Source organism: Acomys minous (genome assembly GCF_964271855.1).
Source record: "Acomys minous genome assembly, chromosome: 8".
Classification (NCBI taxonomy): Eukaryota; Metazoa; Chordata; class Mammalia; order Rodentia; family Muridae; genus Acomys; species Acomys minous.
Genome location: NC_140489.1, coordinates 7,858,596 through 7,884,353, shown reverse-complemented (window position 1 = coordinate 7,884,353; position 25,758 = coordinate 7,858,596). Strand labels below are relative to the sequence as shown.

The 25,758-nt window shown below is 56.2% G+C and overlaps 1 protein-coding gene across 4 annotated transcripts in view; it reads left to right on the top strand.

Moving 5' to 3' along the window:
• The first annotated feature begins 10,742 nt into the window (after window positions 1–10,742).
• Window positions 10,743–25,758, top strand: part of KIF26A (kinesin family member 26A) — a 38,182-nt gene continuing 23,166 nt past the window's right edge. For 2 of the 4 annotated variants that reach the window (XM_084791953.1, XM_084791952.1), the window contains exons 1-3: window positions 10,743–10,895; window positions 13,389–13,631; window positions 23,826–24,251. In XM_084791953.1, coding sequence (XP_084648079.1) covers window positions 10,758–10,895; window positions 13,389–13,631; window positions 23,826–24,251 — 807 coding nt within the window. In that variant the 5' untranslated portion in view covers window positions 10,743–10,757. Of the gene's footprint in view, window positions 10,896–12,858; window positions 13,061–13,388; window positions 13,632–23,825; window positions 24,252–25,758 lie in introns of those variants that run through there. The other 2 variants (XM_084791955.1, XM_084791954.1) reach the window with 1 other exon arrangement.

Here is a 25,758-nt window from a genome sequence, read left to right as displayed (position 1 = left end):
GATGTGAACAGAAGTGGCTGCAATGTCCTTGCTTACTGTTTTCTCTGCCCCTGAGTGGAACTAGGACAACACTGGGTTACACCTGGGACCCAACACAGCCTCCCCCGGGGGCAACGACCAGTTCTTTAAGGTTTGCCTGGGTCTCCTGGTTTAGCGCTACAGCTCATACGATCTGCGAAATCTCCCTGTCGTGATGACACTGGAAAGATCGCTCATCCTCCACCCTTGCCACTCAGACCACCTCCCCTACCACCTGGCTTTCCCACGGGAGAAGCACACCTGTGTTTATAAAGTTGCTGTTATTCTGGTCCCCACTGAAGCTGCTCAGCCAGTATGCTAGCTGGGTTCTCAGGCTTGGGTAGTGACTCACCTGGAGGGCTAATGAAGAGCAGAGGCCCAGGCTCCTGAACCAGGATGGCCGGTTCCTGATGATTGTAGTCAATGCCCCGGGCTGAAAAGAGTATCGAGCAACAGGCCTCGGCAGGGAGAGAGGTTTGCAAGAGGGGGCAGGTTCCTACACTGCTGAGCTTTGGAGATGTCCTGAGCCTCCTGTCTGGAGGATCCCATGACCCTGGCCCCTCAGCATCCAAGCCAGAGCATCCTGAACACGTAACCTGAGGGAGCCCTAGGCTGGGTGAGTGCCTGCCCGGGTACTCTGAGGGCATTCACTCATGCAGATGCTCAAACACCACATAAATTATAATAAAATAAAAATAATATATGGAATAAAAGATAATAGAGAAGAATAAGACTTTAGTCAGAGTGATGAAGGGAGAGGGAGAGAGAACACAAATGTGATAGTTTTATATGAAAGAAGCTATTGAGGCAGGTGTAGCTTGCATCTCTCTGGTCCCAGCACTCAGGCAAGGCAAGAGGATATGGCCAGTTAGAGGCTGGTCTGGTCTATTCAGGGAGCTCTAGGACGTCAAGGGCTACATCCTGAGACTTCAAAAATGTATATATACACATATATGATGTATATAACACACAACGCACACGAGTAAAAACAAAAATGGAAAACCTGGACAATCCTGTAGGTAACAAAAACTTAGAAAAATAAGTTGAAATGTTTGTAAGATTCATTTTTATTTTATCGGTACGACTTTGGCCTGCATGTACAACCTGTGTACCCCGCGTGTGCATGGCGCACCAAGGCCAGGAGAGTGTATCAGACCCCCTCGGATCCCTCTCATCTCCTTGGACCTGGAGTTACAGTTGGTAGTGGCCATGTGGATGCTGGGCACTGAACACAGGATGTCTAGGAGAGAGTCCAGCGCCCTTCACTGCTGAGGCATCACTCCGGTCTGAACCTGCAGTTTAAAACCTCCTCCGAACAAAAATTTCACGGGTGTTGGAGAAGAAGAGAGGGGAAGGGAGGGACAGATTGTATTTTTAGGGAGTTGATTATATCTTTAGGGGAAGTTGCTTCTGAAAAAATATTGTTACATTTTATTTATTTATTTGTCTATGTTTGTGGGGGTGGGGTGGGGTGGTGAATCTGTGGGGGTCAGAGGGCAACCTGCAGGAGTTGATGCTCTCTTCCATGTCTTTCCTCCGGGATTGAACTCACAATGTTAGACTTGTCAGCAAGTACCTTTACTCACTGAACTATTTCACCAGCCCCATTTTTTGGTTTTGTTTTGAGACAGTGTTTCACACCAGATCCCTGGCTAGCCTGGAACTAACAGAGATCCTCCTACCTCTTTCTCCTGACTTCTGGGGTATGGGTGTGTGCCACCATATCCGTTTTTCTAATTACTAATATCCCACTGAATGGATGTGACACTTTTCTTTTATTCTTTCCCCTCCCTCCTCTGTCTTTCCTGTGACTGCTCATACCATCCCTGAGTGTACCCTCAGCCAGCCTATACCATCCTCTGCCTCTACATTTCCCAGTGGTGGCAACTCGGGACACTCTGCAGTTTGGCTCCTGCAAGGCATACTGTTGTGAAAGTTGGTGTTGGAGTCTACTCCGTGTGGGCAGCTTTCCTGGATCCCTTTCAAGAGACCCAGTGCTAGCCAGACGTGGTGGCACATGCCTGTAATCCCAGCACTTGGGGAGGCAGAGGCAGGCAGATCGCTGTGGGTTGAAGGTCTAAAAGTGAGTACAGGATAGCCAAGGCTACATAGGGAAACTGTCTCAAGAAACAGAGAGAGAGAGAGAGAGAGAGAGAGAGAGAGAGAGAGAGAGAGAGAGAGAGAGGTGGTAGATCTCCTGTGCTGAGCCCTGGTAGCTAACTGTGGCCCTGTGCTCTGCAGACCTGTACTCAGAAGTGTGTGTGGCAGGCTTGGTTCAATCCCCAGGAACCAGGAGCAAGATGTCTGTGCTGTTCTCTGACACCATGTCGCCTCTATGCATGGACAGTGTGACCCCTTAAGGCTTTCCCTTTGGGAGCTGAAGCCCATAGCTCTCTTTAGGCAGGAAGTTGGAGTGGGTGTGACCTACCTCCTTAGCCCTGATCCTTCGGAGATCACTCTCCTGGCATGCTCCTTAGCCAGTGCCACGCAAACTGCCAGTTTTTTAGGTTGTTTTTCTTGGGAGGCTAACGCGTGTTCCTGGCATTCTATTTCATGCAGAGTGAGAGTCCTCCTTGGCTCTCCAAGAACACAAATACCTACCTCTGCCTTTGGGCTGTTCTCTCCAAAGATATTTTGGCCCCCTTCATAGCATGCCCAAGGTTGAACCCAGTGGGCTGTCACTTGGAGCTGCTATCTCCCGGGCTCCTGTGTTGTGCTGGGCTCTGCTGAGGCTCAGATGTGCCAGCTGGCTTGGGGACAACCTGGATTCAGGAGTACATGTGACATGGACACAGTTTCCCTAAATGTTGAGGCGGCACACGGTTACCACACAGGACAGCAGCTGTTAGCAGTGGCTGCCTGGTGATGCCGGAAAGGCTGGGCTGCTGCAGGTAGAGCCAGTGCAGGCAGAGCCGCTGCAGGCAGAGCTGGTGCAGGTAGAACTGGTGCAGTCCCCGAGGGAGCTCTCAGACAACGCCAACCTTGTTGCTACTCTTCCCTTAGCTCTGGCAGATATTCACCGAAACCCCCCTTGTGAACGCACAGTGCCTTGGGCAGATAGCCCAGTCCACAGGCCGGCGCTACACTGGGCCTAGGGTACACTGGCACCGTTGTTGGCAAAGTCTGGTTTACTTAGTCTTTGTTCTCTCTACGTCTATAATGTACACATGAGGATTTTCCTTTGAGAACCATGTGCGGTGAGGTCTTGTGTTCGTTTTCTTAGTAATTCCACTGAAATATCTTTATAAATGACTCAGAAATACACTTTATCTTTGATTTGCATATTTAAATTGAATGAATACTTTTTCAAAAAGAATTTAAGCGAAGATATTATTTTAAAAGTCAAATTGAGGGGGCTGGGAGGCTGGGAGATGGCTGAGAGGGTAAAGGACTTGCTTCGTAAGCACGAACTCCTGGATTCAGCTTCTCAGCATCTGCATAAAAAGTTGGCTGTGGAGCCGGGCAGGCGTGGTGGCGCATGCCTTTAATCCAAGCACTGTGGAGGCAGAGGCATGTGGGCGCGGTGGGTTCAAGGCCAGCCTGGTCTACAAAGTGACTCTAGGACAGCCAAGGCTACACGGAGAAACCTTGTCTCGAATCGCTCCCCCCCAAAAAAAAGAAGTTGGATGTGATGCTTGTATTTATAATCCCAGGGTCCGCAGGGAGACAGACAGGAAAATCCTTGGAGCTCATTGGTCAACCAGTTTAGCCAATGGGTGCACACCCAGTTCAATGAGTGCTCCTGCCTCAAAAACATAAGGGGGTGGTTCGGAGCATGTACTGCTCTTACAGGGAACCGGAGCTTGGGTCCAAGCATGCATGTCCAGCAACACACAATCACTCATTACTTCAGTTCTAAGGCTATGACACCTATGTCTGGCCTGAGGTCGGGGGGCTGAGGAGATGGCTGTGTGGTTAAGACAAACACCCTGAATTTGGATCCCTGGAGTCCATGTGAAGTGCTGGGTGCAGTGGTGCACATCTGTATCCTAGTGTTCCTGCAGTCGATGGGGGGTAGGGACAGAGAACCACTTGGAAGTATATGGGCCAGCGAGCCAGGAGTATGCAGTGCAGTGGTGGAAACAGCCTGTCTCAAACAGAGATCCTGAAAGCTGTTCTGTCACCTCCACACATGTGCCATGACACTCACACATGCATTGCACACACACACACACACACACACACACACACACACACACACACACAGACACTCAACATGCACACTCACGTAATCAAAGTGCTTTAAGACTTAAGGAAAATAGAAATGTCCCATTTCCCTGCGCTGTATGCCCTCTCCAAGTCCAGCCCAGGTGGCCTGACCTCCTCTAATGTCACTTTGCACCTCCCTCTCTGCTTCACACTACCTTGCCTCCATGCGCACTTCCTTTTCAGCGTTGCACACCAGGGCTATGCTATCTCTGACGTCTTCGATCCCTACCCCACGTGCAGCCTGTAGCTTGGCCACAGAGTTTTACTGAACTGGCATTCGGGATCCGTGTGAATATTGTGAGCTAATGGAGAGATGAGTCACAGCTGAGCCTTGAAAATGTAAATATCTTCCAAATGGGTCCAAATACATCATACAGCCCATTTCCTCCCTCCGTCTTTCTCCCCCTACACGCCCATCCTCCCCCCCCAACCCCCGCCTCCCTGCTCAAGGTTCCTCTGAATACTTGTTTCAGTCTGGATCCTTAAGACTGTAGCACAGTGGCTCCTGAAATACCAGTTCCCCGCCAGCCTGACATGGCCTTTGCCTTGTTGTTGGGTTCCTCATCTCCTCAGTTCCGTGCCTGGTTTTCCTTGGTTCAGCTCTTTTGGCAGGGGTGTGCGTGGGTGCGCATTAAACAGGAGCTCACCTTCTAGGAAGCCCAAGAAGGAGAGCCCTTAGACCTCGTCTGTATCCACCGCTGTGTGTGGGATCCGCTTCCCCCAGCGTCAGAGGCTGCTCTGCTGCCCTTCACCCTCAGCCTCCGCTCGGGGTGCTGGTGCGGAGCGTTTCTTACTGCACATTTCCCCGCTCACATATTTTCCTGTTCATCAGGTGTTTTCCTTTCTATTATAATATGGCAGGTCCTCTTCCTTTTAAAGTTTAATTTCTGTCACACATGTGTGGGTGTTCACAGAGGTCAGAAGAAGGCACTGAATCTCTGGGAACTGGAGTTACAGGCAGGTGGGAGCCAACTGATGTGGGTTCTGGGACCTGGACCGGCAGGAAGAACAGCCAGAGTTCAGCTGACCACTGAGCCATCGCTCGGCTCCTCTTCTTCTTTCTTTTCCAATTATTCTTTCTCTACCTTTCAGGAACTCTTTTTGGTCTTCTCTATGTTTTTAATTAAATGTTGATTTACTTTATGTGTAGGAATGTTTTGCCTGCATGTCTGCATGTGTACTCCATCCATACCCTGGAAGGTCAGAAGAGGGCTCCAGGTCCCCTGGCACTAGTGTTACAGTTGGTTGTAAGCCATCACGTCGGTGTAGGGACTCAAATCCAGATCTTTTGCAGGAGCAATAAGTGCTCTAAACCACTCAGCCGCTCCTCTGCCCCAGCCTTGGTTCTCTCTCTCTCTCTCTCTCTCTCTCTCTCTCTCTCTCTCTCTCTCTCCCTCCCTCCCTCCCTCTCTCTCTCTCTCTTTCCCCCTCCTCTCCTTACTCCTGCTATTGTGTCTTTATTAGCAGGTGCATTCTGCCCGCTCTGTGGATTGGATCTGTGTTTACATTGAACAGGGCTCAGCTTCATGCAGGACTAACAAACAGACAGAGTCTTAGGGAATCACAACCCCCAGAGGGTACAATTGTCCCTGCTCTGTGGTCAGTGATGCAGCCCGGACCCCTCAGTACCACAGTTTCACCCATCAGCCATCAGCTCAAGCTGCCATCTCTCTACGGAACACTAATGCCATCACACGTCCATACTTAAAGCCTCACTTCCAAGGCTGCCTTCATGCCCAGCCATAGAGATCTCCCTGAGGTAGTGGCACCCAGGCATAGTGGTGGGTGGGATCTTTGGGTGACACATCTGTGCTGGGGTTTCCTCAAGGTTTCCAGATTGTCCCCTCAGTCAAAGAGCCTGGAGAGTTGAGGAGGACTCTGGCCACTGTGTGTCCCTTTCCACTGGACACTGCCCATTCAAAGATGGACACTGGGCCTGGGTTTGCAGTAGAGAGAGGGAGACAGAAGAAAGTGAGAGGTCTTGAGGGGAGAATGCAAGGCCTGTTAGGGTTGTATAGGGTCCCAGGGAGGCATCAGGGCTGGAGGCAGGAGCCTTGGGATCCATGCCTTGAAGCATCTCACTTGGCCGACCCTTAGGTCCTCATCTTCTCTATCGACGTAGGAGAGACAGTGGCTCTTGAACACTTTGGTTCCTGCCATAAGGACCATGGTCAAAGGGCGCCATCTGCTGGCCTTAAGTACAGAGGCGTAGCACTTGGTGGCCTGGGCCTGCTGGGTGTGGGAGGCTGGAGAGCCGAGATGAAGGAGAGGTTCAGGGTCCTGCAGGCTGGCTGGGGATTGCAATTTTGGATGGCGCTCCAGGGAAAACCTCAGACTCTTTGCCAGGACCAGCAGTCCCAGTAGGTGTGGCTGAGGACCTAGGCTCTCCCGCATAGCAGCGCTGAGGGCTGGTTAGGAAGGTTGAGGCATCTAGCACCACATGTATTTCTTCCCTTGGTCTGTAGCCAGGCCTGGGATGGGACTGGCACAAAGCCAGACCCAGGAATCCAAACATTTCTTAATTTTGTCAGCAAAAGAAAGGGCTTCTTCTCTACTCTATGCCTGGGGAGACAGCACAGGACTTCCTGCCATTTTGGGCTGACTTTATGATAGGTGACTGACATTCAAAAAGAGAAAAATTTAATTTGTGGTAAATGATAAAGAGGAAAACGGAAGCCTAGGAGGAGGTTGGGAGAAGCTGTCATGAATGGGATTTTTAGGCAAGGAAGGTTTCACTGACAAGGTGGCATTCCAGGACAACCTGGGGTGGGGGTGGGGGTGAAGAGCCAGTGCCGCCTGTGGGAAGAGCTCCCAAGCTCCCAGCTGCAGTAGCAGGGCAGGGGCCTTCCTGTTTGGGAGCAGCGAGGAGGCCCATGGGGCTGGATCTGGGCCAGGGCCAGTGTTGGAGAAGGGTGGCCAGGGCCCTGCAGTACCAGGCCTTGGTGGGGATCATAGGAAGCAGAGAAGGCTGTGTGTATGGCCTGCCTGGCTTCTCCATGTTCTCCCCACTGTGTTAACACAGACAGAAGCGGGTGCAATGGATTCATGGCCCCCAGAAAGGTATTGGGGTTAGGGAGTGGTGAGAGTAATAGTGTTGGGCACACAGGTGTGAGGCGCCAGTCTGTAGTTGTGTAGCGTTGGGAAGAAAGGGGCCACTATGATCGGGGGCCTGGATGGATGGGGTGTCCAAGAGTCAAGGTGAGTTGGGGTGAGATACTGGTGAGCAAATTCTAAAAGCAAAGGCTGCTAGCTAGCGTCACTCACCCCCTCCCCAGCCTCAGGGGTGGGCGCTGGCCAGGGTGCTGAAGGCCTGTGTCCACTGCTGTACTAAAGTGCCGGGTCCTTGCAGAGCCCCTGGAAGAAAAGGTGGGATAGTTTGAGTGGGGAGGGAGGGAGGGAGGGGCAGGTTCAGTGCCCGGTAGTCGTCTGCCCACGGTGGCCTCTCTGACAGGTCCTTAGCTCACTATCCCCCCAAAGACCCTGGCCACTGCCGAGCTGACCACCCTCCCCTCCTGTGTCTTCTATACCACCCCCTTCGCAGGACACTCTCAGGTTAGAGTTTGGCCCTTTGTCCCCCTCCCCCAGACTGCTTCTCCCCTGAGATCAGGTCCTGGAGACAGTGGGGTCAGGACACTCACGTTGCTGAGGGCCAGACTCCATTCATCCAGCGAAGGGCTTCCTTGCTTGTGAAACAGGGATCCTGTCCTAGCACTGTGGTCAGGATAAAGGAGGGAAGGTTGTTGTGTGTGGCACATGTCCACAGGCATGCCGCTCTGCCAGTGACATACCATGTGTGCAGAAATGAGGGAGGGGTCTCAAGTGCCTCTGCAGTGAGGGGAAGACACCTTCTTGTCCTACCACGCTTGGAAGGCTGAGAATCTGATCCTGAATGGTGTCCCAGGATCATGGACTTTGGACCCCTTAACTGCTGCAAGTCTGGACCACCTCATCTTAACTGCTGTAAGTCTGGACCACCTCATCTTAACTTCTGTAAGTCTGGACCACCTCCCCTTAACTTCTGTAAGTCTGGACCACCTCCCCTTAACTGCTGCAAGTCTGGACCACCTCATCTTAACTGCTGTAAGTCTGGACCACCTCCCCTTAACTGCTGCAAGTCTGGACCACCTCCCCTTAACTGCTGCAAGTCTGGACCACCTCCCCTTAACTGCTGCAAGTCTGGACCACCTCCCCTTAACTGCTGCAAGTCTGGACCACCTCCCCTTAACTGCTGCAAGTCTGAGCCACCTCCCCTTAACTGCTGCAAGTCTGGACCACCTCATCTTTACCAGTATTTTTATTAACTACTAAAACCAGTGGTCATAGCAACCTATAACGCTATCTAGGCACAGAGGCACATGTCTTTAGCCTCAGCACTTGGAAGGCAGAGGCAGGCAGATTGTTGACTTCAAGGCCAACCTGGGTTACATAGGAGCTTCAGGGAAGCCGGGGCTACACAGTGAACCTGTCTCAAAAAAAAAAACAAAACAAAACAAAACAAAAAACAAAAACAAAACAACAAAAAAAACAAAAACAAAAACCAAAAAACCCAAACCCACACACAATAGCATCAAATGAAGCAAAACCAACCCAAAACAAAACAAAAAGCAAAAACAAACCCTCCCCGGCCTCCAAGAGTCAATGATCCCATCTCTCCTGTCTCTCCAGGGAAGGTCCAGGCCTTGATGAGTACATCTACCCCAGGAGTAGAGCTGAGGTCACACTGTGTAGCCCTATGCTGTACAGCACTGAGGCCATCACCCCAAGAGCCCCTGATCCCACCTAAGGGGCACCCATGGTTCTGGTAGGTGAATTTCCTGGACTGCCACACTGCATGCCCCGCCTACACTGCATTTTCTAGTGCCCATTCTGGGAGCTGGACTGGATGCTGGCCTAACAACATTTGCCAGGTGCAAGTAGGTGTCTTTTCTTTTAAGGGCCTGATGAGTCGGGGCTTGGGTAATGTCAAAGTGCCTTCCAGGGAAGAAGGCACCAGCAGCAGGCTGGGGGGTCCACTGCGGGAACGTGACCACTGCAGCCTTCCTTCCTGAAATATCTTGTGTGCGGGCTTGATTGGAAGCTGGGCTCCAGCAATTAATCCTGCGGAGGCTCCACTCAATTGCCTGAGGTTTTTCCTGTTTAGTTCCCTTGGCCTAGATTTCCCTAGGGACAGCTTTACCCAGGCCTTGACCTGGTAAATTAAATGTTAAAAAAAAAAAAAAAAACACCTTACAATGATTTTAATCAATCTACAGAGGTGGTGGATGGCCTATGGATGGCCTCTTCCCAAAGCTCAGGGGCTTAGAGGAGACTGGGTGGGGTTTCCCTGAGTCCCCTGCCTCTGGGAAAGGAAAGTGGAAGCACCATGCCCTACAGGAGCCTGGGCCCCCATTCCCTTTATGGCTTGCTTTGATCTCTGTCCCAGACTATTGGAGTAGAAGGGCCCATAGCTCCTCTTGTTTCTTTCTGTTCTAGAAGCCTCGGTGAACACTGGGCTGTCCGTGTGGGCCTGCTCAAGGTCTTCAGATTAAAACGTTGGAAGCAGAAGCACAGGACCCCTGGCCTGTCAGGCTGACATACGGATCTCTAGCTGCCACAGGCGGGGAGACAAGCGAGGGACCCCAGAAGTGGAGGGTCTCCAGCTGGAGGAGTCAGGGATGGAGAGATTGCACGATTCTCCCTAGTGGAGTGTGGAGGGGCCAGGGTGTCTCAGCAGCCTAGCCTGGCCTCTGACGACATCTCCTTCCTGCACCCGCTGTCTTTCCAGGTCCCGTTTCAGGTTCCTATGCCTCTTATTTCTGATCCTTCTCTCTAATGACCCCCTGGGGGAGTAGTTAGGTAACTTAGGCAACCTTTACTCTCCCCGACTGATGCTCTACCCAGATGTCCTGATCCCACCTGCGCCCAAGGCTATAGAGTGCCAGAGTTTTTGTCCAAGCAAAGATAAGCAAGCCCTATGCTGGGTTAGAGAGCGAAGGTTCCTAAACACTGATCCCGGCGTGGGCTTGGATGCTTTGTAGCATGGGGAGGTTTGGGAGCACAAACTCATCCTCTTCCCTGAGTGTTTTCTGAGACCTGGACCCCACGATGCCTAGGACAGCATAGAGTGAAGCTGGAAAGATGCCGCGCGTCTGCAGAGGTTTCCAGGAGCCCAACTTAGAGGTGGTGCCAATGCCCACCGCAAAAGGTCCCAGAGTCTTGGGATGCAGAAGGCGGTTAGGTGCAAACCCGGCGGGGTCTTGGTCCCTCGTTCTCTCCACACCTCTCCCCAACTCGGGCCCGCGTGTCCGGCTCGCCGCCCGGGCTGAGGGGGCGCTGTCGGCGCGGGCGGGCGGGGCTGGAGCGCGCGGGCGCGCGGCGCGGAGCAAGCGCAGGGCTGGGGGGCGCCGGCCGCGGAGGACTGGGGGCCTGGTGGGCGGCCTGAGCCGAGCGAGGCTCGGCGCTGGCGGGCGCGCGGCCAGGGAGCGCGCCGGCGGGGTGGTTGCGGCGGCGGCTGGAGACGCTCGGGGCCGCTGCCCACGGTCCACTCCTCTATGGCGCTGCCGGGGTCCCCCGAGCCGCCCCGTGGCGCGCCCCGCAAGGTGCCAAGCCTGCTGGAGATGGGGGCGCTCTGCTTGGACTCGGACATCATCCTGGGTTTCACCAGTCACCTCCTAAGGCGGCGAGGAAAGGTGAGAGAGCTTGAGGGGCTGGGCTGGCAGTGGTGACGCCGTCCCGCGACTTTGCTGCGCAGCACCGAGAAAACGCGGCAGGTCCGGGCGGAGTCCTGCATCTCGCTTGGAGACTGCACTTTGCCGGGTTGGTGCTGCTTGGTTCTTTCTCTCTAGTCGAGGCAGCGCTGGGACCTGAGCCTTGAGCAGCGGTCATCCACGGAGAAGAGCGTAGCGCAGAGATCCCGATTGTCACCTTGCAGGGATGGACAAGGAAAAAGGCTAGGGGGAGGTGATCTGAGTTACTGAGGTGATTCCTGTTGCTTGGTGCACTCCGGGGTCTTGCGGGGCTGTGTTTTTTTGTGTCTTCTGGGAACTCGAATGTAGAGTATGTTTCCGGAAGAGCCGTGCTGGTGCGGGCAAGTGAAGTTGCGGGTGTGGCCCATCACGAGCGCAGGGCCTGGATTCCGAGTGATGCTCCTGGGTGTGTATGTGAGGAGGAGTGTATGTGTGTTTGTGGAGGTCGATAACGACGCGTGAGCCTCCTGGGCCCCGGGTGTTTGTTTCAGTGCCGTGGAGGGGCGGGATGACGCAGTTAGCTGTGCTTGCAGGGATGGACTGAGGAGGGTGGTGCTTGTGGCTACCCAGATCGCAGGGTGGGCCAAAGCTTGTCTGATTTCCTTCGTAAAGCTGAGAAGAGGAAGTAAAGGGTCTGGAGGCTTGGGGGTTCTAGAAAGTGAGGAGCCCGTTCCCAGTTTATTCATGACTCCCCGTCGTGTTTACAGACTTTTAAGTCATAGATGACCTGGAAAACTGGGTTATTCTTTCATCCCACTCTGTCCAATAGTGCGGAGGAGTGGAGGAGGGCTAAGTGAGCAGGGGGGGAGGGGGGGAGAGGTCGCTTGACAGGTCCTATACTGTGCGAAGGTCTGACTGCTCTGGGAGTGTCCCACCTTTCCTTGAATCTCCCTGGCTCAGCTATCCTAGGTCTCTCGGCTTGAAGCGGAAGCTCCGCGCTCAGGACGCGTGGCGCCTTGTGTCTCTGCGCCCTCGAACCATATGCACACGGAAGCCGGCAGGTGGCGCTTGTGTCACGGGGAGCCCCGCTACAGCGCCTGCCTAGATCCTATCTGGGGTTTTGGGCTGATCCAGAGCCGACCTTTGGGGTCTGACTTGGGCGAGAGCAACTCGTCTTTCCTGGGAAAAGGGAGGGAGGGAGGGAGGGAGAGAGAAAGAGAGAGAAAGAGAGAGAGAGAGAGAGAGAGAGAGAGAGAGAGAGAGAGAGAGAGAGAGAGAGAGAGAGAGAGAGACTACCCTGTCGGAGACAAACAGGCAATTAATTCCGGAGCTAACTTCCCATCTGCCAGGCTTGCTGACAACAGGTCCGGCACACCCCCAGGGCCAACCACTTCGCTTTCTCCTACTTCCCAGGCGGCTCAGCCTGCAATCCACTTTCAGGCACGTGCGCGGCTGCAAAGACACTTCAAGATAGCTCCTAGGCGCGCACTGCTCTTCTTGAGACGCAGACCCTCACCCACTTTAGGCAGTTGGAGCCAAAGGGTGACTACCCATACTCGGGAGTGCTCTGATTGTGCTTGGGAAGCTGTTGGCTGGGGTCCAGCCCCTTCCATTACCCCTACCCGTCACCCCCGCAGCCTTGCTGTGAGACCTCTGGCAAAAGCTTCAGTTTTCCCGCTCGCAAAGTGTGGAGTGGGTTGGCGTGCCTTCCAGGAGGCGCGCAGACCCCAAGCCGGCTCAGGAGGGACATAGGCGCATGCGTGCGCGTAACTTGTGTCTCGGCAGCCCCCAACGCCCCTCCCCCGTCAGCGCTCACCAAACAGGTTGGGGTCCTAGCAGTAGGCGGGGCCGCAAGGAGGAGCAGGACCCCCGCCCACCTTGCTCTGCTCAGGGTGGGGGCGGTGCTCTGGCGTCCCGCCCCCTTCCCTCCCCCTTCAAGCCTTGGCCCGCCCCCGCCCCCGCCCAGCCTGTCCCGGAGCAAGCCGGCCACTGCCACAGCGCGCTCGCCTTCACTCGCCGGCGCAGCCAACTTTAGAGCAGCAGGCCTGGCCATGGGGGTGCCCCCGGGCCGGATCACGTAGACACTGCGCCCCGAGAACCAACGCTTCCCTTCCTGCGTCCGAGCCATGGTCGGCCGCGGAGCCTCCTTGTGTGCGGTGCAGCCGGCGGTACGCAAGGCCCGACAAGGAGCGGGCGGCTGGGACCGGCGGGACCGGCGGGACCGGCGGGCACCGGGTTCAGAGCCCGAGACAAGGATGCTAGCGGGATGTGCGGCGCCCTCTATGGGTGGGGCTTGGAGCGGAGCGCGGCGGGGCCCCGATCGTCGGGCTGGGGCTTCTTCACCAGGGACCTCTGGCGTTGCATCCAGCGCCCTAACTTTTGCGAGAGCGTGGCTTTAGGGGCGAGGGCCTGGGTCTGGAGTCACCTGCGTGGAGTTCTGTAGTGGCGCCGCCGGAAAGCTTGGGCTTACTGTCCCTTCTCCTCGACCCCCCGCAGGTGGCTGAGTGCGGCCCGGCTCGAGAGCCCCAGCCGCTCGAGGTATCCCCGCGCAAGAGGTTGCCCGCCGGGCCCGACCAAGACCCATGCAGCAGCCGCCCTGCTCCAGAGGGCGCCGGGGCCAGCGCAGAGCAGGGCCACTCGGCCGGCGGGGGCGGTTGGTGCCGCCACTGCCACACGAAGCTCGTGGAACTCAAACGACAAGCATGGAAGTTGGTCACCGGGCCCGGGACTCCCCTCCGAGTAAGTGACCCCTGCTTCCGGCCGTGCTTCAGACTGGGGAGAGCTGGAAGTTGAGGTGGGGCTGGGGCTTGGAGTGTGGCGGGTTCAACGTGGGCCCTCTTGCCACATCCACCTTCCGAGTAGGCAAGAGTGTGTTGGCGCACCTCACCCTAGGGGGCCTGCTGCGTGTCAGAGGGGGTTGGGTGAATTTCTTTCTTAGCCACAGATGTCCCACAGCTGGAGCCTGTTTGTGTCTGGGAGGGGTAGAAAAGGAGAAGACAGGAGGAGTTCACGCAGGGCAGGCCTTAGCATGGTGTGGTGCTTTGGGCATCTGGGCAACAGCATACCTACCTGTATGGAGAAGGGTAGGGTGGGTCCCTACCGCTTTTGGGGTGTGTGTCCTTGCCCCACACTTCCTCGGTGTCTGTCACGGGCCTGTGTCCTACCCTGGATCTCAGCCTCTTGGGCCTAGGCCTTCCATGTGGCAAGTGACTGGGTCTCCCGGGCTGCAGCTTGGCTGGCAAGTGCTAATGGGAGAGAGGAGGGGTCTGCGGGCTTTCCAGCCAGGCTTGCCAGGCGTGTGAAGAGCAGGGCCATTCATTGTTCCAGGGAACAATGGCCCCTGGAAGTGTGCAAGGCAGGGCTGTGGGGGTCTCCACAGGAAGCTGCTCCTGACCTTCAGCCTTGGTGAAGGAGGCGTTGGGAAGTTGGGAACGGCCTGTGATCCCTAGCCAGTCCTCGAAGCACTGTTGTGGCGAGGGCCAGACCCTGAGTTCCTCTGGGCCACGTCGGATGTGGTGTATGCCAGTCAGGTGGGTCTGTTCTGGCCACCTCTCCCGGCCCCCTGGCATTGTCTGTGGTGGAGTTATTAACAGCCTCTGGGGGGGGGGGGGGAGGAGGGGGCTGATGGGGTGTGCCTGACCATGGGTGTTGTTTGGCTTTTGCCAGTGGTAGCCAAACTGGGCGCGGTGGCACACACCTGTAATCCAAGCACTTGGGAGTTCGAGGCCTGTCTGGTCTACACAGCGAGTCCAGGACAGCCAGGGCTACACAGAGAAACCCTGTCTTGGGGCGGGGGACACCCATCAGAAAGTCTTGAGGATCTCAGGCAGTGCCCTTGGGGTATGCACCTGAGGCCGTTTGGGAAGTAAGCTGTTATAGGAGCTGTGCTGTCTCCCCACCCTGGGGCTGACTGGCCGAGTCCTAGTAAGAAAGCTGCAGCCACAGTAGTGCCCTGGAGGAGTCGAGGGCCATCAGAGGAGGTCGTGACCGTCCTGTGCACACCGCAGTCATTCTTCAGCTCCTGAGCTCGGCTCCTCCACACTGCCAGTTAGGGCTCCCTTATGCTAGCCAGGGCCTGGTGGCTTTTAGCCCCTCATCGACTGTGTACTTACTGCTCTTTGTCGCACAGGGTGGCCTCAGTCTGTTCTGGGAATGCTCTCTAACCTGTGGGGTGCTGTGCTCAGGATAGGGAAGTCCGCCAATCAGCTTTCTTGAGGAAAAAAATGGGAAGCCCTGGGGTGCAGGTGTTGAACTGCCCCTCCCCGACCCCCCAGCCCAGGATTTCAGTGTGTGTCATTGTGCTATCACTGTGGGCCAGGTCCTTCTCAGAGTCCACAGGGAACAGCGACCACTGCGTGCGCGCACACACACACACACAGATGCATACACACAGGCACGCGCACACACACAGAGAGACACACAGACACACAGGCGCGCGTGTGCGTACACATACACACACACACACACACACACACACACACACACACACACAGGGTCTCCATGGTGGGAGGTGGGAGGGAGCCTATTGAAGGGCAGATGCAGGGCCCTGGGATCATCACTTGTGGAAGAGCTCTGGTTCTTCACAGCCAATGAGATGCTAAGAATTTCGGGCAGAGAGCTGGGATCCTCCAAGGAGTCTACTTCTTGGTTTGGGTTATGGAGAAAAGAGTACTCCTCTGAGGAAAGCACAGAGGGAGGTCTGCCTGGATCTCTGCGGCCCTTAGAGCAGACAAGAAGCCTGCTAGGCTCTCACTACTGGCTGGAGGTTGAATCTGGGGGACCCTGGCCACATGCTTAGAATCCTTTGCTTGGGGGTCCCTGTCTAATCTCAGCAACAGGGGCAGGTGTCAGGCAAGGGGGCAGTCTGGTAACATGTCGCTCCCTAGCCATCCTGTGACTATGAAAGGCTTGTCCCTGTTACCTTCTGGCTCACCAGAGGACAGTTACACTGGGGGCAGGGTCTGTGAGAGAACTCTTGGCTAAGTCTCCTCTGCTACACTAGTCACCTGCCTCATGTCTGCATAGAACCGTGTTGGGGTGAGCTCTGGCCCTGTGGCTCAAGGGTCACTTTCATACTGGTTCTTCGGGTGATCATGGCCTCTGGATGCTGTAATTGGAGCCCACCCGGCCATCGGTCTGCTGTGGTCCCTTTGAGGTGTTCCTGCCTGTGAGAACAGCTTGTGGCATGGTGCTTTCCACCTGAGAGCCAAAGCCTAGGTCTTTATTCTGCTGTCGTCCCGGTCCCCAAGCCCCATCCTTTCTGTGTCCACACCTGCTATAGGGAAATGGCCACAGCGTTCGAGCAGACCCTTCCTTCAGCCCGGGGTGCCCGCCTCAAACAGCAGCTCTCCCGGGGGTAGGCAAAGTGTGGAGATGCTGGTTAAACAGCTGAGTGACTGAGCCTTTCTCTCATATGTCTCACGGGGGTCCCGCTGAAGGCTGGATTCTGTCTGTGTGTCCCCTAAGGGGATGGCCCCCAGAGGAGGATGACCCTTCTCCCCTACAAAGGATGTCTTGTTGTCCCTTAGGGGCCTTCCTAGATGATGCCCAGAGGGTTACTGAGGGCCGGTGGCATTCTTTCAGCCTGTCAGTACTGGAGCTGGCCTGAGGATTCCCCAACGGGAAAATGATTGATTCCCACTTAGGTCTTGCACGGCCCCTGGTCATCAGCCAGAGTTTCATCCTAGAGCCTCCCGAGGCCCTTTCCTTTGCTATGGCCTCTGCCTGCCCGCATGTAGCAGTGAACAAGGCTGCCAAAGGCTGGAGTGCCAGTCCCCTCTACAGCTCCCAGTCCCATGTGGCCGAGGGTGCTTTCTCTTGGTTCTGGAACCTCCACACCCACAAGAGCCAGCCTTGCAGGGTCAGGGCCTGGGTCCTTCCCACCCGCCCTGTGGCCTAGCCTCAGTGGCTTGGTATGCGCTAATTTCATCATGACACCATTTATGGGCATATCTTGGCCCTTTCTCACTGGACCACCTTCTACTTAGGAAGGCAGGGGCATGCATGCTTTGACTGCATGGCCCCCAGCTCTGATTGCACTGTAACGTGGGGGTGGGGGGTAAGACTGGGCTCCCCCATAACAGGTTATGGCCCTGGTGATCTAGGACTGCGGCCGCTTCCTCTGATTCGGAAATGGCTCCCTGGGACAGCTAGTGCTCCCCCGGACTCATGGGCTGCCACTTTCCTTGCTGTTTGGAGCCAGGCCCAGTTGCTGCCTGGGGCCCTTGCAGGGTGGGGCCCTGGCGTCAACACTGTTTCCCAGCTGAGCCCAGGTGTCAGCTAGGGGAGGTGTGCGAGGGGCTTGTGCCTCCCTGGGGCTGCCTGGCAGGGGATGAGGTGACTCAGCAGGGAGGTGTCTACTCCAGTGGCTGAACTGGAGGTGCTCAGGGATCTGCGCTGCTCTAGGGTCCAAGTGCGACCGGGAGGACCCCAGTAGCCCCAGTCTTACCCTTCAGCTTCTGCAGCTCCCTGCGTTGGCTTCTCTGTTCCTTGTGTGGCCTTTCGATCAGTGTGGGGGATTGAATAGGTCTCTACAGTGTCCATCTTACCAGTTTTGCTGGCCTGGGTTTTCCGGCATGTGGGAGGGGAGGGGAGCACTTGGGGGAGGACTTAGGTTTAAGGGTATGATTCTGTGCCCTTTGAACTTCTGCTGGGGCAGTGTCAGAGTGGCTATTGTGCATGCCTGGGGTGCCCAGTACAAGCTTCATGTCTTGAGGTGTGTGTGTGTGTGTGTGTGTGTGTGTGTGTGTGTGTGTGTGTGTGTATACATGTCTTGTACCAGGAAGGCTGTCTATCATACATGAAGCTCAGCAAGAACTGAGTAGTCAGTGACGTCACTGTCCTCTCATGAGAGGTGGCTCTATGGGGGCAGGGAGACTGTAGGGCTCCCCTTGCACTTTGAGTGGCTCAGTCAGATGGAAAGGCCTTGCCATGGCTTGGCGTAGGTAGGGTTTCCAAAAACCTCCCTCTGGTGTCCTGGAAGGACCTTGTAGCTGGACATCAGGGGACCTGGTTCTTGTCTTAAATAGCAATGAAGGTTTAGTTCTTCCTTACTTTAACCTGCTGGAGGCTCACAGTAAGTAGACCCGTTCAGCTCCAGACCACATAGGATCATAGGATTGTTCTCCTCGGGCTCGTTTCTGTGTGTTTGTGTTGGACTGTCTCGTAGTCACATCGTTTTGTTTTTAGTTTACGCTCTGCAGCTCCTGGAAGCTACCCCACAGTCTTAGTAAGTAAGCACGGCCGCACAGCGTGGCATGCCTTGGCCTAGCTTCACCGTTTATTTGGCTCACAGAATGGGGAAGGAACAGTGCAGGGCAGGTGGGTGAGACTGGCCTGGCCCTGTGGGTTCCTGCTAGCAGCCACCTGGGTGGTCTAGCCTCTGCCACTGGACTGAACAATGGCAGGGGAGCCTGTGGTAGGCAGGAGCTAGAGGCCTGTTTTCCCATCTGTCCCTACAAGGCCCAAAGAGGAGTCACCTTTGCTCTTCCTGGTTTGGAACCCTGGCTGTGTCTCATCATCCAAGTGGCTTTGCAGGATGAATACACTGTCTCCGCCAGGACAGCATCTCTGAGATGTGCACCTCTGTAGTCAGGAAAGCCTAAGGCTGGTTGATGGTCATCTGGTGCTCAGTGAGAGGCCCCCAGCCTTGTCTTCTTCCTGCCCTGTGGTAGCATCCTGCTGGGGGTGGAGGTGGGCAAGCAGGCCTCACAGGTAGGTCACTGTGCTAGTAGATTGATAGTCCTGTGTGGCCCAGGGCCAGGCCTGGTGCTGGCGGTGTCCGGATTTAGATGGATGCTTGCTTTGACCTCTGACTCAGGCAGCAGGGTCAGCCTGGGCTGCCTCCTCTTTCCGGGTAGAGCGTGCCACACTGGAGCTTGTGTGCAGGGGGCCTGGATTCCTGGGTGGGCTTCCTTCCATCCTGTTGGCCCAGCTCATGGCTCCAGCCTGGCAGCCGTGGGTTCCTTCCTGTTGGTTTCATAGGCCCAGTCTGTGTGGAACCCCAGAGACTGACCTAAAGCCAACTCAGTGGTTTTGTGTTTAGGTCAACCATAAGGCCTATCTTGCTCTGTCTGCCTCTCCTCTTCCCTGTGCCTGCTCCCACAAGAGGAAGCGTCCAGAGGTCTGGCTCCTGCCTTCTGATCGCCAGATCCAGAAACCTAATAGTCACTTGGGGGGGGGGGGCGGGGGAGGAGGGACCTTAGAGTCCAGGGCCTGAGGTAAGTGCCTCAGTTTCTGTGGCCTTCCTAAGGAGGGCATTTTCTTGGTGGAGGTCAGACAAGGTGGCCATCTGTAGAGGTGGAGTGGCCAGACTTTGCCAAGTGGTGGGTGTAGGATGCTGGTTGATTCTAGGGGCCTGCCTGTCATTTCACTCCAGTGGAGTGACAGATGGGCTGAGAGGGAGTTAGTCCTGCCTGGTAGGTGGGCTAGGCTTGATGCTATGGGTGGTATCTCTTACAGGGTCAGGACCCTTCCCTTTCTATAGGTTCCCTAAGAGCCGGTGGGGAGAAGAGTTCCAGATACAAGCCGAAAGGGTGGAAAGGCCAGAGCACCCCAGCCAGACTCTTGGTAGCAGAGGCCAGGACCAGCACGTAGGCTAAAGACCTCCGAGCACGCAGGCACATAGGATACTTTTCCTGTGTAGTAAGGGAGGCAATGGAAGCTGCCTGAGCCCCTCACCTGCCGTCCCCTCACCTGTGGCATCTGCAGGTTAGAAGCAGACCCATAGGGAAGGTGCAAGGCTAATCAGAGACTAGTCATCAAAGCCGTGAGGTGGGTATGCCCGGAGCTCATGCAGAGACTGTCATTGGTAACAGACAGGGTTGGGAACCAGTGAGGTGGCATGGACAGAGCTGCCTCATGCCCTCGGGGCCATAGCTGGAGTCTGGGTTGCTCCAGGAAGTCTTTGTTGCGATCTGTATGTCTGGAATGTCCTCTGTGGTCCAGTCCAGCACTCTCAGGCAGCCCTGCTTGGAGGGTGGGGCCCATCCGTGGCCACCTGCATGCCGTGGTCTCTAGGAGTCCGCCCAGAGACTGCACAGAGGCAGCGGCCTGGTCCAGATTCTGTACATGTGGTGGCCCCCCGGCTGGTTACCGGTGAGGTTCGGCTTCTTTGGTCCTCACCTGTCTCCGAGGCACTAGCAAGCCCCACTGTAGCCCAGCTTTAGGAGGTGATGTAACTCAACCTGGCAGTGTGAGCCTGTTACAGCCTCAGGAGACGCTTCACTGCCTCATGGTCCGCTGGGGAAACTGAGGCACACAGGGCTTTAGTGCTTTGCCTAGTGACCATAGCCTGTGCTGTAGGATGAGTGCCCAGGACTCTGACTCAGAGGGAATATTGTATGTCCCCTTCAGGTGGGGTCCTGATTGGCCACTGTGTCCCATAGCTGAGGATGTCTGTGCCCCCCAGGTCTCTAGCATCCCGTGGGGGTTCTTCATGGAGAACAGGGTGGCCATTGAGGGGGAGGCTCTCAATGAGCGGGTCTGTCCTGAGTCATCCAGCTGGGCTGCTCCTGGCACAGGGCTACGGGTGGCGTGCCGGTCGGTGCTGGGTGGGCTGGTCTGTAGGCCGGTAGGATGGAGAGTCCTGCCCTAGTAAGGTGCCTGATAGGGTGGGCGTACTAGCGCAGCCTGGGCGTGCCTGCCAGTTTCCAGGCTGGAAAATTGAGCCCTGGACCACCCTGCCAGGCTGCACGAGACATAGGAATGTCCTCGACAGCAGGCCACTGGGAGTCCCTTCCTGGACCTGTTGTCAACTCCGGAAACAGTTGCTATACAGGGTCATAGCCCAGAATGCTTTGTTTGGGAAGGCAGGCATTGCAGTCACAGGGGCCTCCTGCTTGCCTGCTCGCTCCCTTGTGCTTGTGTGGCAGTGCAGGGCGGGGGTGGGGGTGGGGTGGGGGCCTTGTGGTGTCACCAGGGTATCAGGTGGGTGCTGGGATCCCCTTGGCAGGGCTCAGAGAGAGCAAACTAAGGCAGCTGGTTGTGTGACCAGAACTGGGAACAGGATCCACCAATCTCCCCGTGGCTGGGGGAGGTCCAGCCTGTGTTTTTCCTGGCTCCTGGGTTAAGCTTGACCAGCCCTGAAGCCAGGACAGCTGACATTTCATTCTCCCAGGAGAAAATGGAAGGATTACTTAAAGCAACTTACAGACCCAGAAACAAAATAAAAACCAGGAAAAGTCATCATTTTTAAACGGGAGGCACCCTAAAACCCACCGCGTGATGGGTGGGTTATGCACAGTGCTAAATTGAATCAAATTAAGAAAAATACTTTCCAAACACAAGTAAAATATCTGTTTAATTAGACCATAAAGCGGAAATTAAAAGTAATATTTTGCAGTGGAGTAATTACTGTCTATCTGAGAGCAAATGGGTTTTGGAGGTAACAGGCCCAGTGGCTGGGGCTTCTGAGTGAAAATCCTGAACCTGGGCCAGAACCCCTGGGGGCTTGGGCTCCTGGACACTGAGCTGCAGGGGTGGCTGAGAGAGGAAGCTGGTCACGGCAGGGAAGGGTCCTGACCGGTCCTCCTGGACTCCTGCTCCACCCGTTATACAGCTAAACGAAGTTCAAGCAGGCAGGGTTTGCTGCTGGCTGAGGGTAGGGGGGGCCGAGGGGGGGCGGGGGGAACGACACATGCTGGCCCCGCTGCAAGGTTGGTCCTCCTCTAGTCTCCTCTAGTCTCGGAGTGGGCTGTATGGTTCTGAATGACCCAGCCGCACAGCACAGTGGTTCTGCTTTCTGTGGACCTCAGTGCTGTCCGTCATGATCCCCCCCACCCCTACTCCCCCCCCTCCAGCTGCAGCCTAGTGTGTTTGATCAGCTTGTCACACCCCAGCAGACTGCTCACCTCCTGCCGTGTGACTCTGGACTGGAAAAGTGGCCCTGGCTTCAGCGGGGCCTAACTATTAGTTTCTTTCTCTCCACTCTGCCCCGCCCCGGGCCCCAGAGTTGGGTGGTGAGGGGACCAAAAATGCTGACTTGGCCACTTGTACCAGAGGTGCTTGTACCCACCCTGGGTCTTGGCCAAGGATTGTCGCCCATTAGGGGCTTATACAGCAGGGCCTGGGGTGCAGGGCAGCTGTTGGGCGGAAGACAACTCCCCCCCCCCCCATCCGAACTGCCTGGTGCCCACTGGTGAGCAAATGACCTTTGACCTCCTTCCCAGTGAGGACCTGAACATGATATCCACTCCATCTCCCTCTTGGCTCCTGCCTGCTGCCTGGATGGCCTTCCGCTGGCCGGCCAGGCACCTCTCTCACTCTTGCCTCCTGCTGTGCAGTGGCAGGAGGATTGTTTCAGAGGCTGTGGTCGCGGAGACAGGCCTCCAGGCCTGTTCAGAGGTCCCAGAACAAAGGATAGCCGAGGCTGGATTCTAGGCTAGAGCTAGGGCTGGGCGGCCCCTTTCAAGCAGAGCTAATGGCTGCAACAGGCCACACTTCCTTCCCTTTGCAGCCTCCTGCTGAGTGGAAAATTAGTGCCTGAGAGCCAGACTGGAAACAGGCCTGGCTACCACAGCCTGGGGCTGGGGCGTTGCTGGGATCACCCCACCCCAACCTCCACCCCTGTGCCATTTCTGGGGGGTGCTCTCTTGCCCCTGCAGGGTGCCCTGTATGCCTAGACTGGTGAATTCCAGGGGCATCAGCTAATGGGGATGTGGTCCACCATGCACTTCTCACCTTGGAAACCATCCAGAATTTATGGAGTATTCCATAAATCAGGCAGCTGGCACGATGCTGGGTCTGACGGGGTCATGCTTATCTGCCCTGGGACCTGGGTGGAAATAGAGCCAAGGAAGAAAGCCCTTAGTCATGACAGGTCCCTTGCTCTCGCTGCATTGGCTGCCTTGGCCACAGCCTTCAGCACTTCAGTGAGTATTGTGGGCACACGTGACGGCCCTGGGCACACTGAGGGAACTGCATTTCTGGGATAGATGAGAAACTATGGTTCTATCTGGGGGAAGCTGCTGTGTTGGAGTCAGGGGTCGTGAGAAAGCCCTTGGGACCTGAGGGCTGCGTGGCCAGCTTTGAGTAAGGAACTGCCCCACCCTGGGCAGATGGAGGACAAGGCTGGAACTGGGGGAGTGGACCGTCCAGAAATGATCCTGGCCTCTTACCCAGGGTGACAGCTATAGCTGGACGGGGGGCTATGTTTGTCCAAGGGGCTGTAAATCTTGGGGGCTGGCCTAGGAGAGCAGGCGATTAGTTCAGGCTGAGTGCCTTGCTTCTGGAGAGCTCACTCTGCGCCCAGCCCAGCCACAGTCTCTGGGTGGGAGGCGTGACCCCCACAGAGGGTGTTGTGTCGCTCTGGTGGCAGTCTTGGCCTCCTGACCTACAGCCTGCTTTAGGGCTCCTGGAGGCTGCCCATCTCTGGACGCTGTCTCTTGGCTTGATGCCTCTGGGCACTCCTCACTCAGGACAATGAGCCGTGCTGTCCCTGCTGCTGTGAGGGGCAGAGATGACCACACTTGTTCTGAGCACTTTGCTAAGAGAGCCGTTCACAGTAGTGCCCCGTTTCACTGTGCCCCCAGCCTCTCCCAGGGCTGGCTGGAGACTGCAAAGACAGGGAGAGGGTCTGAGCCCCGCCCCATGAGAGCCAGCTGGGGAAAGGAGCTCCCGGGTCACTTCTCACCAGCCTTCCGCAAGGCCCTGGACCAGTGTCTTTACCCACGAGCTGGTTGTCACGGAGCTACAAATGCATCTTGTTAGCTGTGAACTAGCGTGGTTAATGATGGTGGTGAGGTGGTGGCTGTCGAGGGCATGGGGAACCTCACTATTAACTCTGATAATTATCTTCCTGCTGGGCTCGTGCGGACGAAATAGTATGGGCCATAATAATGTCACGGATGGTGTTGCTCTGGCTACACCACGAGCTGGGGTGGGGGCGCTCCCTGTGTACCCAAGCACTGATTGCTGTCCCTTGTTGTCCCCCAGGATCCTTGCCTCTCCACTCTGCTTCTTGAGAAGCTCCCGGCATCTGGGGTTCAGCCAGCGTGCCGCCCTGACACGGAGAACCGCTGTGACGTATGCACCACGCACCTGCACCAGCTCACCCGGGAAGCGCTGCGCCTTTTACAGACCCCTACCAGCCACGAGGACCCTGATGCTTCCCGAGGACACCTTGTGGCTCCCAGCCCTAGGGACCCACCTGGGCCAGCGGGCCTCACAGGGAGGCAGTCTCCCGTGGGGCCTGACAGGAGGAAGGCAACAGCGTGGCCACCCGGCCCCAGCGTCCAGGTGTCCGTAGCGCCAGCAGGCCTTGGGGGAGCGTTGAGTACTGTTACCATCCAGGCTCAGCAGTGCCTGGAGGGTGTGTGGAGCCTCTCAAGGGTCAACAGCTTCTTGCCACCCACCTGCCTGGTGAGTGTTCTGGGTAGGTGGGCTATTGAACTATACAGCTGACTCCCATTTGGGCTCCTGACCACGTCCGGGTGCCCTGTGGCACGGTATTGGCGGGGGCTGCTGCAACCCCAGGGAAGTCTGGGATGTTTTTGGCTACCATTGCTGTTTAGCTCGCCTGTGCTGCTGTGAGCTGATACAGGAACCCTAGGACTCCTGGGATGACCCTTAGCCGGGCTTGGGTTTAGTGAGAACACCTTCCTTTGAGATGCCGCTGTGGTAGGCTGTCCTCAGTGTCATTAGATCGGGTGAAATAGACTCCCCTTACGGATGGAAGACAGAGCCTGGAGTATAGTGTGAGGTCCACTGTTGCTGGCATTGACATTTAGGTTGAAGGGCGTCTTCGAAGCTTTCCCTCCCACCGGGGAGCCCTGGGAGGACCTGGTTCCCTTTGACCCAGCTCTAAGGTCCCTGGACAGGACTGGTTGTCTGGTCGTTGCGTGCTTCTCGTTATCTGTGACTGGGCCTGGGAGGGCCAGACACCACAAGGGCTCCGCCGGCACGATCCATGAGCCCTGCTTGACTCTCCCCTTCTCCAGGAGCGCCGTGCTGAAGGCATAGCCGTCTGCTTGTTGAGGACTTAGTCAGAGGGCCCTCAGCGCCCATCACAGAGGGTGATGTATTTCGCACTGTTGGTCCGAGTCCCCACCCCCCACCCCCCGACCCTGGTGGGGGCATCCTCTAGGCAGAGAAGGTATAAATTGCCCTGCTGGGAGTGAGACACTGATGGCTTATGGGGGAGATGGAGCAGGGCAGGGGCAGACTGTTGCGGGTCGTGTGTGTATGGTTGCATAGGGAACCCCGGGCCCCAGTAGCTGCCTGGACAGCAGACAGCCGAGGATCTGTGGGTGTTTCCAGGGAACCGTGCTTCTGTGGTAGAGTTTCAGGTATGCATTCCGTGCACACAGCAGCCAGCCATGCAGGCTTGGGGACTTTGCAAAGTCCCTGATGTGGGCTGGTAGGCTTTCACACTTGGTCTGTGTGTCCAGTGGCATTTCAAGGAGATGGGCAGAAGTGCAGAGGGACCACCCCAGGCCCACTGACTCCATTTTGGGCTCCTGACCAGGTCTGGGTGCCCTGTAGCATGGTCTTGGCGGGGCTCACTGCAGCAAGCTCTCCTACGGCTCCTCCCCTTTTTCTGGCTGTAGGCCTCCTGAGGTAGGTGCAACCTGCCTGTTAGCCGGACCTCACTCTTGGATGTGGCCTGTGCTGAGAATTGTGCCCAAGCCAGAGCTGCTCCCTGGGGCTGGGCTTTGAGGCTATGCTTGGGGTTGTAGTGCCTGATGGTGGCCCAGCACTCCTCCCCTTACCGTACCGAAGGGAGGCCAACCACTCTGTCCTGCGAGGCTTTGACCCAACAGCTTGGCTGCCTGAGAAATGGGGGACAGAACCTGGGGAGTAGGGTGCAGACGCCACTGACTGTTCAGGTGGATTAAATAATTCCTAGAGGAGGTGACATTGAGCTGGG